Here is a 20,872-nt window from a genome sequence, read left to right as displayed (position 1 = left end):
ACTCGAATTGGCAACCTGCCCTCACTTGTTCAAGTGAGTCTCTTACTACAGGAGAGTTCCTGGAAGCAATATAATCAATTAGCAAGCTATACACACAAATCTCTCTCAGCACTCACACCTATCTGGTTTTAGACTAGAATTTTCCAGTTGTGCTTCAATCATTTTGTCAGCTTTCTTGTAGTCAGTTATTGATAACCATCCATTGAGCATCTACTGCATGCCTGTCCCTCTGTTAAACCCTGGAGCTATTAAAAGGTCAATGTTACTCTAATACTACACTGACCCAGCAGCAGGTATTACATGTTAGACTTTAGCTTAGAGAATAAGAATACAAATTACATCAAATGTTATCACTTACTTCCCTATAGGCTATTCAACAAAATACCCTAAACCTTTGAAGGCAATTCCAGAAGAGCTCTCTCCTTTTTCTGGGACTATGATACAATCCTGATTAAGGTACCTTCTCAACTGTTCAGCCATGCCCTGGAATTCCAATGGCCAAGATTGAGCATAGGAATCATGTTGTTTTCACATGTGACCTGACCCCTGGGACTGGAGTGGGTAAGATCCCACATTGTCTTGTACCACCTTCCACTTATGGCTTAGATTCCTATATTGCAATAGCTATCATCTTTCCCCCTCCTTAGACTGCGGACTACCTGTGTCATTCATTCGTTATTACGTCCACAGTACCTATGAAAATGCCAACACACAGAGCACTCTCAGTTGATATTGATGAATAAATACATTCATGGAAACACATTCATCAATTATAGAAACAGCTGGTAAGCTCTTAACCTATGTTGACGAAAACACTTGCTTGAAAGTATGAGTACGGATACATGTGTTAAAAAATATGTCCTATTACTTTATAGACATCCTTGCCATTCGTGCATTCAATGTTTCTAGTATTGAGGCCCCTGGTATGTCATAATTTATAAATTTATTAGGACACAAATTCCACCAGCATGGTTGTTAAAAACAGTGGGTGAGCGGTCATTTCAGTGGTGAAAAAGCCTAGTAAATAATCAGACACCAACATCTAATATAATCTTTGATCTATCCATAACTATTATGTGCAAAAATGATATTCATGAGTCTAGGCTATTGATAAGATGTCTGAAAACAAAACATGTAAAAAGGAGTCATGTGTATTTCATAATATTAGGTAACTTACTATGTAAGAACTTAAAGTACTGGCAGCTCTTTTATTAGGTTATAACTTATATTGGTAGGTTCTGATACAATGTTTTATATTAAAATTTGAGATAGAAATTTCTACAAAGTAAATTACAAAATGTTTTTACCTATACGTGTGCGAATATATCATACATGTAATTTTATATAGGTAGTCTTTTAATTCCTGTTTGTATTGTTTAAATTTTCTATGATGAACATGTATTCCTTTGCAAACCAGAAAAAAAGTTTTTTTAAAAAACTAAATTCCAACAAGAATAGAAATAACATATATTTATTTTGTGAAATAGTCCCCATTGAGTGTGTGTATCCACACACAAACATAATTCTAAAGCCTATCTTCATATCCTAAAGGTTACATTAGCAGTAGTTTTAATTTTAAGATCTAATGAATAATTATGCTACTTAATGTAGAAATTGTTTTATGTTCATTTTTAACTTTTAGTTTGCTTCACTAAAAAAATAAAATGAATCCATAAAGTGGGCTTAATAAAGTAATGATTATCTGGTAATCTAGTGAACATTTTAAATAAAAATTAAAATTAAAAACAGTCTAAACAAGTAGCTATGCTCTATGACTGATTTTTAAATTCTGGACAAAATCAAATTCATCTATGTTTAAAATCAGTAAGAGCTCTGCAGAGTCAAGGTAAAGGATGCATGAAACAAGAGACACAAAAATGATGAACACTAATCTAAGTTATTCTCTTTTCAATATCAATTTAATTTTGCACTGAGATTTCAATCATGACTCAGATAAGTAACATAAAGCAGTCTTTGCCATGCAGCACAGGTAGATGCAAGCAGATGATAAAATTGATCTGAAAAGTTTCTGACGCCTCCCTGGAGCTGGTTTGGGAAAGGGTAAAATACAGGTAGTGGGAGAGTCAGCTGGTTTCTGAATGGACTAAGGCCTTGTGAAATTGAGACCTCCTTGGCTCTTTCAACCCAGGGAAGTGTGGCTTCTCTCTGGCATTTACTCGCCTGGGTCTGTGATTTGCAATACCCAATTCTCATCAGCCAGCAGGGGGCAGACTGGAAACAGTTATAGAAAAACATCTTGAAGACACAAGAAATCTACTTTCCCACGCAGGTCAGGCCCACCTGGCATCAATTTTTGTGGGATTATGCATGTAATCTTGGAGGACACACTAGTGCTATTCTGAAAGTCACTCATTAACTAAGGGCAAACATTTCTGACAATCTGCTGTGCTTAATTGCTACTATCTTTTTAATTGAGTTCCTTGAAAAAAATCAAGCATCAGAAGTTTTCTGAACTCTGACAGCAGTCAATGAATCACCAGGGAGAAAGCGAGGGCTATAATGATGATGACAGTTTCTCAACAGAGTATATAATCAAGCCAGCTCGTGTTTATTATTTTCTAGTAAAAAGAGTGCAGGCTCTGAGCACTGATTTGAATCTGGATTTCTTTCCTGGCTCTGCTTCCTTCCTGTGCATGCCCCTGGGAAAGTGCCTTGGAGTTTTAGGGTGAGTGCCTCTACCCACCTCCAGGGTGCTTATTGCGGACACTGACATAACGAATACAACACGATGAGCAAAGATACTGGCACACAGCGTGGGCTCTGCAACTGCTCCCAGATTATTTTCATTATCTTTCATTTATAAAATGTTGGGCTCATCTTCTATATTGATCCAGTTACAAAAAAAAAAAAAAAAAAACGTAAACAATAGTAAGAGAAAAACCAGATATCTAGATGTATGATTTATCTATTAGAAAGTTAACTTATGACCAGGACATTTAACCAAGTACGAAGGGTGCAGTAGAAAACTTCAGGAATGTTGTCCAGCCCATGAGCTTCCAAGTCCCGGTCCCCCAGTCCTCACCATTCATCACTGCTAGGACCAGGGACATTTGTCCAATCACATTCTCTCTGCCAGAAATATGGACTAGGAAAAATGAGACTCTACACTGTCTGTGCCGTTAGACTGAGCTGAGGTTGTGTAAACTCCAGAGCTGAGGGCTGCCACGTTTGGTCATGGTGTGTACACTGAGAAGCAGAGAAAGTGGATCTCCTGGAATGGAAGTAAGAGATGCTAAGTGAGAATCCACAAGACCCTGGAAGTACAAAGAGGACACATGGTTTCTGGTGGCTTTCCACTTCCTAGTGCCAATCCCCTAGACATTCCCTCTTCCCCGGGTTCTGTATTATTATTTTTTAAATTGACAAAGAAAAATTGTACATAACTATCACGTATAATATGCTTTGAAATATGTTTACATTGTGGAATGCCACATCAACTTAATTAACATGTCTTATCTCTATACTTATCATTTTTTTGTGAGAAGAACACTTAAAATCTACTTTTTTAGCAAGTATATTCTAACAGTAATTTTCTTTATCCACATATAATTTCTGCTTTTTCTCTCAGCAACCAAAGCAGTCTTAGCTAAGAAAATGAATCTCAGGAACGGAAACTTTAAACAAATAGCCAAGAGTTAATTATTTTGTTCTTTCATGTTATGACTAGTATCTAATAATCACAACAGTCTCATTTCACGCAGAGCAGAAAGCTTCTTCTCTCCCCATTTTCTGTGAGATGTTAACTGAGAATACTGAAAAGCATCCCTGAGTAGGACCAGGTTCATGGGGAGGTAGCTGGCACAGTCAGACACAGCCCATGCTCAGAAGGATGCCATGCTCAGAAGGACGCCATGCTCAGAAGGATGCCATGCTCAGAAGGACGCCATGCTCAGAAGGACCCCATACTTGGATTAATGCTCCACTGTGTCTGTCTTGAAATCTGTAGTAATTTTATATTTGAACTTGTGTTTTCTAAGGGACATCTGATGGGACACTGATGTATAAACATGAGCAGAGCAGATACTGGCAATGTGCATGTCTGCTGTTCTCAGCCGCCTGCTTCGTACATATAGGGTCTGTGATGCTTCATGAGCACAGAAGAACAACAGACCCACAATGCATGGGAGATCACATGGTCTCAAAGCAAGTACAAAAGGACAGTGCTATACTCATGGCTGAGTTAGAAGAAACGCTGCCAGCCTCAGATGCCACATTTTTCCATTTGAACCAGAACTTTCTTCGAAAGCAGAGAGAAAGCAAATGTATACTAAGAAACACATGTGACCAGGGAAGCCTGTTATAACCTTTCCTACCTACCCATGTCATCTTCTGGATTGGCCAGCCACTTAAACTCAAAATGATGACACAGAGGAAAGCAAAAGATAGAGAAGCCCATGTTCTTTTCCTTTCAGGCCTTCCTCACTCAGCAGGTGGAAAGTGTTGATGCAATGTGTGCATATCAGGAAGTGGAATCAGAAAAGTTGGGCTAGTTTTGCAAAGCATCCTCACTATCCAGGCCAGAATGAAATGCATGTGCATGTGCAAGCTACAAAACATGGGTTGTGTGATTGTGATAATCCCACATCCTATGTAAATGCTCTGATATTTGTCTTTAAAACTGGCATCATGCAATATAAACATGAGTGGTGAAGTTTCATGTTAATTATTTACAATTTTTTCTTTACTTAGACATTAAATAGCAAATTTTAAACTCTAACGAATTGAGGGAGATAGGCCACAGACGTAAGGAAAAACCTCGTAATGGCAATTTTTTTCCTGCTTTTTGTGCACAGGTTCTTCATTTCCCTTTTGCACTGGACCCTGCAAATGGTATATCCAGCACTGTCCCTAGGACTTTGTGGGGAAGAAATGGGAGGTCTGATCAAGTACCAGAAGGCTCTGTGCTATCTCTGCTGGTCTGGGTGGTTCCTGGACTGGCATTCCCTGAGGCTGCACCTGGCACGTGTGGCACCAGCTATGTTCCTGATGCCGGACTCCATGGCCCTGGTCTTGACTCTGTACTCTTTACCCCCAAGACTGCATCCCCATCTCAGGCCAGCCTGGATTCACTCCGCCATTCTGTCACTCCTCATCAGGGTGTGCAGAATCTTCCAGATCCCTTGATCACCAGGCTGCTTATGTCAGCTCAGGATCTAGGCATATCCCTCTCCCAAACCTGCATTACAGCCCTGGTGCCATGTTGACCAACCAGAGAACTTCTCTAAGAATAGTGGTTCTCAACCCTAGCTATACATTAGATTCACCCAAGAGGTCCCCTCAACTCCACCCTCCCACCCCCACCCCACCGACTCCCCACCACCAAAATCATGTTGATGCCTGGGCTCCATCCTAAACTCATCAAAAGCAGCAGAATTGAGAACCACTGTACTAGAGTATTATAGCTCCCCAAGGCCATGTGTGGGAAAACAGGCATGCCCTTTACCTTCCTGTGTGTGTCTACAAGAGCACTCCCAACACGGAACCATGAAGGTGGGGGAAGAAGCACATTAATTTTCTACCTTGGTACCCCTTTTTCCTTCTCCCACACCTCGACTGTGCTAGTGGGCAGGATGGGCTTTCCCCCTTCACCTAGGCAGGGGCTTTCCCTGAGTTATATCCTGAGTTGGTCCCTATGCATAAGTAGGCAGTCCAAATTAGGAGTCCTCATGTTATCACACTACCTGATGTGGAGGCCGTAGGCCGAGAGACCGCACCAAAGCTTTGGGCAGGAATGGTGTCCCCTAGTTGGCACAAGGAAATAGACCCCAAGTGTAAGTCTTGATAACTCAACATTTAATAGCTTGGTAGAGGAGGATGAGCCTCTCAAGATGCTGCTGGGGTACAGCCGGACAGCCTCATTTCTCAATTCACTTATCAATGTCTCTACGAGAATGCCTGCTGTAAACAACCTGTGAATATGGGTCTACTCTGCGACTTTTGACTTTGGCACTGGGGAGGCACCATGGCAAAATCGTAAAGAAATGAATCCTGGCTCTGCTACTGATCAAATGTGTGATCTTGAGAAAGTAACTTAGTCTCTTTGTAAATCATGTAGCCACCCTCAAAATGCTAGTGCCAGTGCAGTACGTACCTCACAGCATTATTAAGATGATTAAATGCATTGATATCTGTAAGGTGGTTAGAAGACACACACAGTAAACACCATGCAAGTGTGTGTTAAATAAATTTTAAAAACCATAAACTTAACACTCTTTCCTCTAAAAACATAAAATAGAAATTAAAAGTACATACAGAGAGGTTTTGTGTTGCATACAGCATAATAATTTGCCATTCTAGTATACAAAGTAAAAAACAAAATGAGTATAGAAAGTAAAACAAGAAAAGATATTTGAAAACATGTAAGTGATGGAAAATGACCTTCAGTTTCAACAATCACACTAACAGTTAATGAAAATATAGTTTGGGTGGATGTTAAGTATAAGTAAAATTGGGGTCATTGAACCAATGTGTTTGTCCGCATTAACGGAAGGTATTTCTCTTTTAACAATTAAGCAAAAATGTCATTTCAGTTTCTTTTCCAACAGAAGTGAATGTAACTTTTGCCTAGGTTCACAGAATGGTGAAATGAAGCTCAGTCCTCTTTAAAATATTATCTTATAAATGTTTCTATACCCTACAGAATCTGAATTATTTTATCCGATAAAACTAGAAAAATGTCCTCATCTTTGGTGCTCAGTGAATTTTCTAAAGTTTGGTGTAGATATACATGAAGATACAGGAAAACCAAATTCCAGAATGATAAAGAGCCTTTAGAAGAACCTTAACCTTATGGTATATTTATGGTGTGTTCTGCTTCTTACAGTTGCTTTTTGGTTTTTGTCTTGTTTTGTTTTGTTTTTGAGACGGAGTCTCACTCTGTCGCTCGGGCTGAAGTGCAGAGGAGCGATCTCGGCTCACTGCAACCTCCACCTCCCGGGTTCAAGCGATTCTCCTGCCTCAGCCTCCCAAGTAGCTGGGATTACGGGCACCTGCCACTATGCCCAGCTAATTTTTTTGTATTTTTAGTAGAGATGGGGTTTCACCATGATGGCCAGGCTGGTCTTGAACTCCTGATCTCAAGTGATCTGCCCGCCTCAGCCTTCCAAAGTGCTGCAATTACAGGCGTGAGCCACGGTGCCCGGCTTCTACTGTTGCTTTTTAAGTGAGATGTGAAGGTGCTATGTGGCTACTCAAATGTTTATATTATAAAAGGTTTACTGTCTTAATATGACATTTCTAACGCATCATAAGAGTGGGATCATGCTCCCTCAAGATGAGGAGAGAGAATAAAATATAGGAAAGAAAGCTTGGTGCTTAAAAGGACAATATAAATAGGACTCTCCAGCTTCCATCTGGGAATTTTAAAAATGCAAAACATATCTTAGGTGGGTATACTTGGGGATAGGCTTTCCCACGTAATTAATACTGTTGGAATGACTTTGAACTTGCCATCTCTTTCCTTCACAGAGTGTGAATTCTGTGTTTTCATTATTTTAAATTTAGCTGCTTACAGGAATCAATGACAGTTCATTAGAACTTGGGAATTTTTTCCCCAGGAATGATAGAATCAATTCATACAATACAACAAATATTATCCCACATGTTATTGGGTTCTATTATCCCCCTACTTCTCTGCTGGTTTTCTGAGAAGTCAAGTCATAATAAGAGAGCTTGAAACCAGAGCCACCTTCTACATGTCAGCCAGGGCCCTTTCGGAATTTCATTGTAATTTCTAGCTCAGACGCCTGATCCATTTTACCTATTCTTTTTGTAGTCTTCGGAATAGGGAATGTATCTGTATAGTTTGGGATATTATGTTACTTTTGTTAGAAATTTAGTGAAGTTGTTGTAAAGAACATTTTTGAAAGTTTATGTCAATAGCATATTTATTTATGGCTCTAACACAAAATATGATACCTTAAAAGATGTCCACTAAATGGTGACTATTCTCTTTTTCAAAATGCCTTATGATGCTATGTTCTAAAGTAAGAGATGATGGAGAGAACCTTGGGATCTCCTCCTACTCCTTAAAAATTTTTGGCAGAAAAGCATTATCATTATTGTCACTGATGTCAAAAACAAACATTTACTTAGCATCTACTTTCATCCTATGTGTAAAATAAGATTCTTGCCAGCACTCTAAGTAACACAGCTCCATACGGGGAAATTTATCACAGTGAAACATCATCCATTTACACTGACTTGGTGAGCAAGTCTTATGCCCCCTCTCACATCCAAAATAGCCCATGAAATTCAAAGAACCCAAGTAACCCTATAGTTAATTCAATGCTGGACAACATTGATGCCAAGTAACATGCTGTTAATTTGAATATATCTAATATTGCAACCAACTTTTCATTGTAGTAAACATCATACTTGTGTTCCTATTCTTGAAGGAATGTGTGCCAATTAGATATGTACCATACAGTTTTATGTATCAAAAGGAGTAAAGCAAATTGTCCCATTTTATGAGATTACAGCTGCCTTTTTGCTTTCACTGAATTCAACAAATATTTATCAAATACTGCAGTGGGCAGGTGGATCAAGTCCGCCAGGCCTCTTCCTAGGAGGGCTTCCCCACCCAACTGTCTCTGGACTTGCAGTGCATCCATTCATACTTACCCACTGTCTGCACAGTCCATGCTCATCTCATCATGGGCTCAAACCATCATGTATCATAATTTGCTGTTCACATTGATTATTGCAAGGACATGCATGTAATAAAAACAGAATCAACAGGAGTCTTTTTCTAAATTTGGGAGGGAGATAATGATAAAAGGACTTCTCCACTGATAAGCTAAGAAGATGTGGAGCTGCCTGAAGAATGAGACTAAGAAGAGAAATATAGAGAGGAAGTGGCAAAATGGTGACCTGATATGGTTTGGCTCTATGTTCCCACTCAAATCTTATCTCAAATTGTAATTCCCACCTGTTGAGGGAGGGACCCACAATCCCCATGTGTCAAGGAAGGGAGGTGATTGGATCATAGCGGCAGTTTCCCCCATGCTGTCCTCATGATAATAACTGAGTTCCCAAGAGATCTGATGGTTTTATAAGGACCTCTTCCCCCTTCACTCACTCCTCTCTTTCCTGCTGCCTTGTGAAGAAGGTGCCTGCTTCCCCTTCTGAGGCCTTCCAGCCATGTGGAACTGTGAGTCAATTAAACCTCTTTCCGTTATAAATTACCCAGTCTCAGGTATTTCTTTATAGCAGCATGAGAACAGACTAATACATGGCCCTAACAGCATTCACTGAGTGCCTGACCGAGCCATATCTGCAGTTAGCAGTACCTCCAGCTCCTTGATTATTCTAAGTAGCATATTTTCCTCTGCTAAAGCTAGTTAGATATCTGAAACATGCAGTTTAAAGATTTTTTTTTTTTTTTTTTAAGATGGAGTCTCACTCTGTCACCCAGGCTGGAGTGCAATGGTGCAATCTCGGCTCACTGCAACCTCCACCTCCCAGATTCTAGCAATTCTCCTGCCTCAGCCTCCCGAGAAGCTGGGATGACAGGAAACTGCCACCACGCCTGGCTAATTTTTGTGTTTTAAGTAGAGACGCAGTTTCACCATGTTGTCCAGGCTGGTCTTGAACTCCTGACCTCAGGTGATCTGCCCACCTTGGCCTCTCGAAGTGCTGGGATCACAGGCATGAGCCACTGTGCCCAGCCCAGTTTAAAGATTCTTATTATAAACATTTACTCATTTACTATGCTTTAGCTAACTTCTGTGTGCCGGAGAAAGCCAAAAAGTACAAGTCATAGTCCCTGCTCCAAATGAACTCTGAACCTAAAGAGCAGTGGCAAGCATATTTGTAACTGAAATAAACAGTCAAAGATGCTACAGCAATAATGTACACATAGTAACAAAGATGAGGGTATGGCAAAGATTAACAGAGGTGGTTGTAACTCCACAAGTAGAGTTTGATTTAGGCCTTGAAGAAAAACTAGGGCTTAATGGGACACAGAAGTGTGAAAGGACATTTGAGCAAGAAAATACAGTGAACTAAAGGAACAGTTTATCTTAAGATTCTTTTAAAATATATTTTTAATGCCTAGCCCAGCTCTTTTCATATATTAGACAAAAAGTTTATCTAATGACAGCAAAGGCGTGAAGACAAATGAATAGATACATAATTTATTTGTAGTTAAGACCTTAGCCAATAACATAATCCCCTTTTATAACATTGCTCCTAATGGAAATTATGTTTGTTTTACAATCACTTACTTTATGACATAGCTTCCAGGAAAAGGAGACATAAAAAAGAGTTACTGCTGCAAATGACCAATAGAGAAGGGTAGTTTTAATTAATTGCTAGGCTTGCTTTACTTTTCTTTTCAAGACGTGAACAAGTTCTTTAAATGCTAAAATAAACTCATATATAACATCTATTAAGACTTTTACCATTTTCAAATTATAAATATCCAAATATGAATACCAATCACAAATTCTGACCCTAGAAAGAATTAAAGGAAGAACGATTCTGAGACTCATAGTAGCCGAGTAACACAAAGCTTGGCACATAATAAGAGCTTAGTATTTCACTAATTTGTGCACAGGCTTTAGAGCAGGGCAACCTGGCTTTACAACCTCTGCAAAGATAAAGAAAGGCTACCTTTAATCTATTATATATTTCTCTTTTTTGGGGGGTCATCTATTATATATTTCTAACTTTTTTTTTTTTTTTTTTTTTTGAGACAGAGTTTCACTCTTGTTGCCCAGGCTAGAGAGCAATGGTGCCATCTCGGCTCACCACCAGCTCCACTTCCCGGGTTCAAGAGATTCTCCTGCCTCAGCCTCCTGAGTAGCTGGGATTATAGACACATGCCACCATGCCCGGCTAATTTTGTATTTTTAGTAGAGACGGGGTTTCTCCATGTTGGTCAGGCTGGTCTCGAATTCCCAACCTCAGGTGATTCACCTGCCTCGGCCTCCCAAAGTGCTAGGATTACAACCGTGAGCCACCGCACCTGGCCCATATATTTCTATCTTTCGACATTGTACAAGTGATATGAGACAGTGTTTACAAAGGACTGGCAAGGAGTGGGCAGCAATAAGTGTAGTAAATATTAATAAAATTCTAGTAATAGGAGTGGATGCTCAGGAAAGCAAGGCATTTTACTAACAAAGAATAGACCAAAATCCTTATTTTGTCTCTCTGAAATGAGGTGATTAGATAATTAAATGTTTTAGTAGTTAGGGTGTTTATTTTGATAATAGCACCAATAATGACTAGATCTTGTAGTCCAAATTAAAACACAGCATTTTGGTGAATTTGATGGAGCATAAGGCACTGAAGCTGTCCACCTGTCACCCAACAATGTTACTTATTTGACATTGATATTATTTCCTTAATAATCAGCTCCATGATAACAAAAATATTTGAAGGCTAGAAAGGAGTATTTATGTCTGCACAATTGGTGGACCCCTAGCAGCCATGTTCACTGTACAGTTGCTTTGCAATGAAGTACACAGAGCAGAGAATGCAGGTTTTCTTTGATTGGGATTTTAAAAATTATTTAGGATTATGTGTACATTTGTTACCACATACTCACCACCTGGCTATCAAGGATCTGAACCTGTTTTCTATAAAATATATCATTTAAGCATGAAAACTCTGAAAGCTCACCTGCTTTACTATCTCTGTTTTTCAGCTCAATGCATAATATTACATTTCGAACCCTTCACATATTAAATTAAAATGAAGCTTATAAAACAAATGTCACATTTTTAAAATGTTACTCTTTAATAGAAATAGTTTGATACTTAGTTTCAATATCATGTTAAAAGACCTAAAGATTATCATATATTATCAGATATACTGAGTCATAAATAAATTATACTTCTAAAGGATGGCTATTTTGAATTATGTTTTCAGATTGTTACGGTCTGAATGTTTGTGTCCCATCCCAAAAATGTATTTGTTGAATCCTATCCCCCACGGTGATGGTGTTCGGATGTGGGGTGTTTGGGAGGGGAGGAGGTCCTGAGAGTGGAGCCTCATGAATGGGTTTAGTGCCCTTATCAAAGTGGTCACAGAGAGCTCCCTTGCCCCTTCCACTATGTGAGGACAGGGCAAAAAGGTGTCATCTATGAACTAGGAAATAGGGACTCAACACACACCATCTGCTAGTGACTTATCTTGGAACATTCATCTTCTAGAACTGTGAGAAACACATTTCTATTGTTTATAAGCCACCCAGTTTTGGGTATTTTGTTATAGCACTCTGAACAGACTAAAACACAAATGTTATCAAAGAAAAGTCTTACTTTGTTTTATATGAATATCTAAACATATGTATAACAGAAATATGTAATAATGTAATATATATAATATAGTATATATATAAAATTCCTATTTTTTGAAAATATATCATCACATTTAGAAAGAATTTACCCACTGTTCCTTTAAGCAGTCAGTTTTTATAGCATATTTCTAATGGAAAACAGCCATGTGAAATGTAAAAAGCACTTATATTAGTAAGAATGGTTTGGTTTGCAAGCTTTACAAACTCAATGCTAACGAAACAAATATAAAAGCATAGGTGTAGTGGGGAAAGCGAGTCAGGAATATAAAATGTATTGTTTATGCATGAAACCCTTGAAAGCTTATCTGCTGTATCTTATACTTATCTAGAATACCAGTTACAAGCACTGTAATTAAGGAATTCTAATACAATAACAGAAATACTCAGGAAATCCTTACCATCTCTATTTTTCAGTTCAATGTATAATATTACATTTGCATCCACAGGTTCAAGAGTTGCAACCATACCTAGGTGCCTGTCTGTCTCTGTCTGTCTCTCTCGCTCTCTTTCTCTCTCTGTGTGTCTCTCTCTACCTCATTCTCAGCTCTGGATCCAGCTAAGCTGCCTCTGTCGTCGGGCTGGCTCCCTCCACATAGTGGCATTAACACTGACCTTTTTCATCTATTCCCTCACTGTGTTCCTAGAGATGGTGATCTATGGGAAAGACGTAGCCCCTCTTTCCATGGTTTCGGATGGGGAGTTCTACTCCAAGATTGCAAAAGTTCCTTTCTCTCAACTCCACGGTGGTCTCAAGACAAGATATTGCTTAAACTAGGCAGAGAGGGCATGTTATCTTGAGTTATTACTGTGAAGCCCCCATGGAAAGGGCAGTGCTCCAGCAGTGTGGTCACACTCCCCTGAAATTAAAGTGCACGTATCTAAGCTGCACAGTTCATTGGGATCAGTTTGCAAGATATGGGGAGGAAGTGACAAAGAAGAGCAGTTATCAAGCAGAAGGCAGAATAAACTAAGCATATTGAATACACATGACGAGAGATTTGTTTTTTTAAAAAAAAAATCAAATCACTTGTAACGTTGATCGACAAGAGGTATTAAGGTGTTAAGATGCCGGCCAGCACGGTGGCTCACGCCTGTAATTCCAGCACTTTGGGAGACCGAGGCGGGCAGATCACCTGAGGTCGGGAGTTCGAGACCAGCCTGACCAACATGTCTCTACTAAAAATACAAAGTTAGCAGGGCGTGGTGGCACATGCCTGTAATCCCAGCTACTCAGGAAACTGAGGCAGGAGAATCGCTTAAACCCGGAAGGCAAAGGTTGCGGTGAGCCGAGATGGTGCCATTGCACTCTAGCCTGGGCAGCAAGAGCAAAACTCTGTCTCAAAAAAAAAAAAAAAACAAAACAGGAAAAAATAAAAGCCAAGACTGGAAAATGAAATAACACGACAAGGAGAGTAGACTGAAAGAACTGATCAGACTCAAAGATTCTGAGATATGGTCCTTTCCCTGGAGCAGAGCTGTGGACAAGCATCCCTTATCCATGTCCACCTCTCCTCCCGTATGGGATACAGAATAAAACCTCCTGGGAGGGAGCACTGGAGAGGAAAGGTGGGGCATTTTGTTTCTGTGCTGGGTGCTACTGCAGGCACCTCCCGGAGCTAAAGGTTTCCTACTCCGTAGCTGGTGTGCACAACCAGAGCATCTGTGTATGGCTTTGCAATACCACATCATCACACTTCTGTAATTACACATCAGATGTCTCCCTACCCACTGGACTCTGCATCCCTGATAAGGGCTGAATTCTTTCAACTATGTATGACCTGTATCAATGTAACACTTGCTATACAACAGATGCTTAATAATTATATGATAAATGGCTAAATAAACAAACCTGTTTGAAACTAAATTACTAAGGAAAACAGATGAGCAAAAATAAGCAAATTAATTACAGAAAAAAACGTCTTAAAGGGCAATTAAATTACCATATATTCAGATCACAATGGTAATTTACATAAATCCAACATCCAAAACAAATATTTATTGATCATATACTATATGCCAAGTGCTAGGCTTGGTGATGAGATGACAAAGACAAATGTGAATGAATATGATATTCTTCCTTACATTACAAAGCTGAACTTTTTTCGTCTTTTGTTTTTTCTTTAGAGATGAGGTCTCACTACACTGCCCTGGCTGAAGATGAATTCCTAGGTTCAAGCAATCCTCCCACCTCAGCTTCCTGAGTGGCTGAGACTACAGGCACATGCCACCTCACCCAGCTGGGAGCTCAACTTTTAACTAGTTACATGAAGATACAATACGAGACAGAAGGGAGTAAGGAAGAAATACTAGTTTAAAATTTTAAGAGTTAAATTATGGAGCATTTTGCTGCTCCAAAGAGACTTACCCTTGGTGAGTTCTCACTCTGCCAGCCAGGTGTAGAAATAGTGGATGCCCTTATCTTTCCTTTAAGTGAAAGATCTCAAAGTTGTGGTGTTCATCCAGGCTGCCCGGTGATAAAGTTTTCGTCTGTCTCCTGAATCGACCTGCCGACAGTGTCCAAATGCAGGAAATACTTGCTCTGTAAACAGCATCCCAGATTCTGGTTCTGTGAATCCAGTCTCTCCTTAAACTTCTGATGCCAACACATCACTTTACACCAGACCACCTGTCTTAATCCATTCAGGCTGCTATAATAAAGTAGCATTGACTGAGTGTTTATAAAAGAAATTTATTTCCCACAGTTCTGGAAGATGGAAGTCTGAGATCAAGGTGCCAAGATGGTCAGGTTCTGAGGAGGGCCCTTTTCCAGTTTGCAGACTACCATCTTCTCCTTGTACTTTTATCCTTACATGGTGGAAAGAGACCTCTCTGGGGTCCCTTTTCTAAGAGTACTAATCCCATTCATGAGGGCTACACCCTCATGACTTAACTCCCAAAGGCCCCACCTCCTAATACCTTGGGAGTTAGTATTTCAATATGTAAATTTTGGAGGTATACATTCAAACCATACCACAACCAAAGGAGTTAGACCACTGCTTCAGGATTCTGTTAAAATGCAGATGCCGATTCAGGAGATCAGGGATGGGACCTGGGATCCTTTCTTTCTCATGAACTTCCTGGAAGATGCAGTTCTGGGGAGGATCACACTCGACCTTAAAGAGTTAGAGGATTGTGGAAGGTTTAAGGACTGGAGTGTGCCTGTATTTTCCTAATGTACGTTGGGCATTCCCTTCACTAAATTCCAGTGGAGGTAAAGAATTCTGAGTAATGCAGTCATTCTATGATCAGGCAATAAGGTGTTTTCAGGATCAATTTTCTCTAAAGAATAGTTATGTGAACTAAAAACATCTTCCCTAATCGCCAAATCAAGGACTCACAGGTGTTGCTGGCCAGAGACGACACACCAAAAGAGAAAGAAAAAGCTCAAACCAGAGGCAACTTGGAGAGCTCCAACCCTCCTCCCTGTTTTGCCAAAGGTAGAATTCTCGCATCTCCCAGATGCTCCTTTGTAGCCTCAGAGAAAATAAATCTCTGCCCTTAAACCAGGGCACCTGGAGTGCCTTCACTCACAAGTCAGAGATTCCTCCAGGCTTGCTTATTAAGATTAGATACGGAAAACACTGTTTGGGGAGAGAAAGAATTATCAGAGTCCTTTAAATCTTGGTGGGCATGGCATGCAATCTTGGCGGTCAGCGAGGCTGCTTAAGTCTGAGCCAGTGGTGCCAGAGGACAAAACGGCCACCTGCTCACGGCCGGCTATGTTGGAAGAGCTTTCCGGTTTAGCTCTCTCATTTTATCATCTCAATCTGCACATAGGTCACGCGGGAAACTCAGGTTATGCTACCTGCTCAAGGTCACACAGCCTAAGGTCAACTGAGGATATGAAAGTTCCCCAGAGCCATAGTCCAGCCTCTCCTTTAGATAGCACTTCTTAAAAAAACCAAAGGCACGCCTTGAAAAAATGCGGAATGTTCAGCCGCCAAATAGCCCCTGGAGTCGGCACTAGGGGCAGCTGGACCGCCCAAGCGGGCGCAAGGGTGGAGAGGGAGAAGAACCACTTCCGGAAAACAGACGCGAAGAGAGGAAGGCACTTCCGAGGCACAGAAAATGAGGATTATTAAAGAACAGTAGATTCGCAGGTGAGGGCCAAGTAGCGTTAAAAGATACGCAGGGATTACAACGCCTCTCTAGGGTGTGGGTTAAAATGTCTCTCTAGATACTCGAAGATAACATGACTCTAAACGAGTAAGTCTTGCCTGCGCGGGAGGACTCTTCGGTCTAGCGGCCATCTTGAATCCAGAAGTTTAAATAGAGCAGGCGGGGCCGAGCGGACGCCTGCGTCGGCGCGATGACGTCACATGTCTGCGCGGGAGGCGGTACCAACCCCTGCCGCAGGACTTTCTTGGGCCGGCTTGCGTAGAGCGTAGCTTTACCTTGATGGCGGAAGGGCGTTGAATGACGGTCGGGCCCCGCCATCTGCTTAAAGGGACTCGTTCAACACGGAAGTGTCCCGGGGCTGCATTGGTACGGAGCCCTGGGGCCCAGCAAGGGTGTGCTCCTGCGGGACTGATGCGGGGACCACCCCGGCCCCGCCTGCCTCTAAGCCGCCGGAGGGCACTGTGCCTGTGCTGGCTGGGCCTGGCCGCGTGGATGCTGAGCACCCAAACCCCTTCCCTTCCCCATTTGCAGAAGTGGAATCAAAACTGGGGCTCGCCCCCGGATCATTGACTGGGATTCAGTCTACGCGGACGCCAGCGCAGCCTGCGGCGGCCGAGCCTCCTGCCCTCACAGGGCCTGCCCTCACAGGGCATCCGGAACAGGCGGTCTTAGGTCCCTAAATTCGAGGCCCTGCAGTGTGCCTCATCTTGGGGTCCCTGAATGGGGCCCTTGGGCCCCCAAGGAAACCCTGAGGCCTTCAGAATGGACAGCCTTGTGGAGGCACAATTGCATTCACGTGGGCAAGTAGTGCGCACTGAGGCATAGGAAAAAATAATTTTCTATTTAGATATGTTCCAAGTATAAAGTGGTGGCGTGGCTGACATTTCATGGAGCCTTAAATTGCCTTCGCCAGTCATGACCTCAGTTAGTCTTGAGATACTTGGCAAAGAAATGTATTGCATTGTTGAGTGATTGCTTATTGCGTTACTGAGTGATTGTATTGGCGTTCATAAAAATATGGGTGCTCAATAGAAATGGGGAAGGGGAGTAGGGAACTATATTTAAACTTTTCTGATACACTTACCAAGAACAAATGTATTGTTCATTTGGAATTTGATACGGTCTCTAATAATTTTCTGTTTCATAATGGTAGTGCTGCCCCCACCCTGCAAAACGTTTCAAAGGGTCAAGAGAAAAGACCGAATGCCCTTGCCAACTGGAATGTATACATCTGTTTCTTGCCAAGTAATTAAATCGTAGATTGCATAATCTATGTACCGAGTAAATGTGGAATGTTGGGGGTTTTTTTGTTTGTTTGTTTTTAATGTATAAGACTTGGGTCAAGGTGAGGAGGGAAAGAAAAGATTTCCTTGAAATATTCTTGTGTTTAATTAGAATTAATTGAAACCACTGTGCTTAAAACAGAGAATGATGTTAGAAGAAAGCCTTAGAACGATGATCAACATAAGACTACACAGTACGTGGGATAAACTATTCCAACTTACAGCATTTTTGCTTTTTGTATTGCCAGTGCTGCAGCTAGAATGAAGCACATCAACCTGTCATTTGCAGCGTGTGGATTTCTGGGCATTTACCACTTGGGGGCAGCATCTGCACTTTGCAGACATGGCAAAAAACTTCTGAAGGATGTCAAAGCTTTCGCTGGGGCGTCTGCGGGATCCTTGGTTGCTTCTGTTCTTCTAACAGCACCAGAAAAAATAGAGGTAATTAAGTAGTAACTTAGACTGTGTTGCTCATCAAGAAATTAAGACCCAAAGGGAAACATGAGCATTGACTCTACTAAGTTAACACGGCAGAGAATTAATCCTTTGCTTGGAAACAGAAAGGATTAGGACTTTTCTTTTAAGATGTAATTATTAGGGATCTGTGCTCTGGTTGTGGAAAAGATTATTTTGCGTGATAGTGAAATAAGGAAATAAAATGACATATTACTCTTGAGTTTTTATTTATCCTTAAGATTCCAGCTCTGTTCCTTTCAAGCAAAGGATATTTCCTCTTTCTATGATGAGAAGAGCATGGGGCCTGTTTTCAAGGCCTTGAACATGTGGGCAACAAGTCTCTACTCACTGCTACGTAGAAATAGACATATAAATTAAAATGTGGGCAAGCAGTTTCTATTAAGTGGGATGGTATAGGAATTTAATTCTTTTTTAATTCTCACAGTGAAAGGAAGCTCTGAGTTCCAAGCAATTTATCCAGAAGTAATACAAATAAGTCTTCATTCAGTATTTTATTTAATGCAATCTATGTTTTAAAAATCTGTTTTCTGCTATCTAGACAGTGATCAAACATTTGCTGACTGTGAGAGCTGGATTCTGTAGTTGGAGGATATTATATTTGTTAATCATTACATACTTTAGCAGCTTTGAACAATAATGAAATAATAATTTAACACCCTCATGACCAAGAATGAATTTCAGTCACATTTAAAATTCTAAAACTATGCAATTTTAATCATCAAAATCTCACTTCAGATCTTTTGTGAGCTGCTTATCAAAGGGAAGCTAGATTTGAGGCCAATCATTCAGAAATCCACTTATCTTCTTGTCTTTGTATGGTTGATTTACAGGGAACTAGAAAAGTGATTTAAAAACTGCAGAGATTAAACAGGATGAGAACCGTAAGCCATGCAAGGTATAAATGAGGTGGGAAAATTCTCCCTAAACTAGCAGATTCATATGCTTTGAATTACAAGCTACCTCCTTCCCATAACTGTGTTTCATTTTTGAAGTAGAGGACTCTCAGGGTGTTACTTCTTCCTTTTTACTGCAGTCTTTTCTTGAGCTCTGGCAAATCCTAAGCTTTGGAGTTATGTAGACTTGGTTTCCAATTCTCAGCAAATTAAAAAATGTATTATATGATTTAGAATTAACCTGATTTGGAAATACTGCAATAGTACAGCCACTTATACTTAACTGAAATTCTGCCATGTTAAGACATTGAATAATTTACCTGAATTGGAGAGTTGATGCCATCATCTTCTCAGATTAGTTTACCTGTTGTTATTTATTTTTTGTACTAAATGAGAGACTGGGTTGTGTTGTCTGATGGTGCTGGTATGACGAAAATATGTCTTTATCTGGTTCTCCCATGGGAAGGTAGAAAATAATTTTCTTAGTTTCCTTAGGGCATCCTCATTTGTTCTTGTTCAAAATAATTTTTCAGCCAAAGTAACCCTTTGACTTAAGGTTATTTTAGTTACTTTATATTTAGCATCTGAAATAATCTACCTGTAGGATAGCCTTGAGTGTTTTTTAGCAAATGTTTCTACCTACTCAGATTCGTGTTCACTTGGTTCTTGCTGATGATGTAAGTTCCTCAAGCTTTTTACTGTTGTGACAAATACGTGTGTAATTAATCTTGTTCTGAGCTTATGCATGAATAATTAAGAGGAGCACCTGATACAGGGCATGTTTTAAGTGGTAGGCAAATTTAGACGTTGATATGGAAGAGCTCAATGCTGCAAGTCTTTCCTCTGCCCTCACAATTTGCGAGGAAGGCATGATGCTAGACTCAGTGGGGAACTCAAAGATGAATAAGTCCATCTTTAATAAGTTTACAGTCTGGTCCGGGCTATGAAGAGTATTGAATATAACTAAAATTAGTACAAAGAAATAGGCTAGATGGGTAGTCTAGCTCAGTAGAATGAACATACATTTGGTGGGGCTACCCCCATTTCTCACCCAGGAGCTTCCTGCAGCCTATATCCATTCAAGCTCCCTACAATCCACCTACCTCATAGCACTTAGAGTGATGTCACCCAAAGGTATATCTGATCACCTCATTACCCCCGGGGCAGAGGCTGTCTGTTGACTTAGGATAATGTGGCCCACGTTTCTCAGCTTGTATCACAAGGCCCTATGTGACTTAGCCCTACTTGTGGCTCGCCATAGGGACGCATTTCAGTTCTGTGCCCCTCTCAGAGTTGTTCTTGCTGTTGTTTTTACTATCCTCTGCTTTCACCTTCATCCCCTGCCCAATTCCTGTTTATGTTTAAGTCCCAGCCTCGGTGTCAAATTGGAGGGAAACCTTTGGCAACCCACGAGGTTGGAGGTTGACACACACCGTATTCATTTCCTGTTGCTGCTTTGACAAAGGACCTTCAACTTAGTGGCTTAAAACAGCATGTGTTTATAATCTTCCAACTCTGGAGGTCTTAAGTCTAAAAGGGTCTCACTGAGCTAAAATCAAAATGTCCTTGCTCACTCTCTCCAGAGGCTCCAGGGGAGAATCCATTTCCTTACCTTTTTCAGTTCCTGAAGGGTGCCCAGACTCCTTGGCTCCTGACCCCTTCCTTGATTTCTAAAGCCATAAGCACAGCATCTTCAAATCTCTCCAACTCTGTCTCTCCTACCTCCCTCCTTCCCTTACAAGAACCTTTTCGATGACATTGGTCCTACCCAG

At 40.7% G+C, this 20,872-nt stretch overlaps 2 protein-coding genes across 24 annotated transcripts in view; one reads left to right on the top strand and one right to left on the bottom strand.

The window, feature by feature from the left end:
* The window catches only part of LOC102122290 (testis-specific basic protein Y 1-like), a 537,360-nt gene extending 520,765 nt beyond the window's left edge, over positions 1–16,595 (bottom strand). For all 4 annotated transcript variants that reach the window (XR_006695070.3, XR_006695071.2, XR_010584363.1 and 1 more), the window contains exon 1: positions 14,694–16,595. The gene's annotated coding sequence lies outside the window, so the exon portion shown is untranslated. The remainder of the gene's footprint in view (positions 1–14,693) is intronic.
* Positions 16,359–20,872, top strand: part of PNPLA4 (patatin like domain 4, phospholipase and triacylglycerol lipase) — a 240,177-nt gene continuing 235,663 nt past the window's right edge. For 16 of the 20 annotated variants that reach the window (XR_010584360.1, XR_012429967.1, XR_010584361.1 and 13 more), the window contains exons 1-2: positions 16,708–16,813; positions 17,979–18,171. Coding sequence is in view for 17 of the 20 variants with exons in the window: in XM_065538468.2 (XP_065394540.1) it covers positions 17,992–18,171 (180 nt within the window). In the remaining 3 variants the exon portion in view is untranslated. Of the gene's footprint in view, positions 16,429–16,707; positions 17,693–17,978; positions 18,172–20,872 lie in introns of those variants that run through there. The other 4 variants (XM_074029465.1, XM_074029466.1, XM_074029464.1 and 1 more) reach the window with 2 other exon arrangements.

Source organism: Macaca fascicularis, chromosome X (genome assembly GCF_037993035.2).
Source record: "Macaca fascicularis isolate 582-1 chromosome X, T2T-MFA8v1.1".
Taxonomy (NCBI): Eukaryota; Metazoa; Chordata; class Mammalia; order Primates; family Cercopithecidae; genus Macaca; species Macaca fascicularis.
This window is presented reverse-complemented; position numbering and strand designations above follow the sequence as displayed.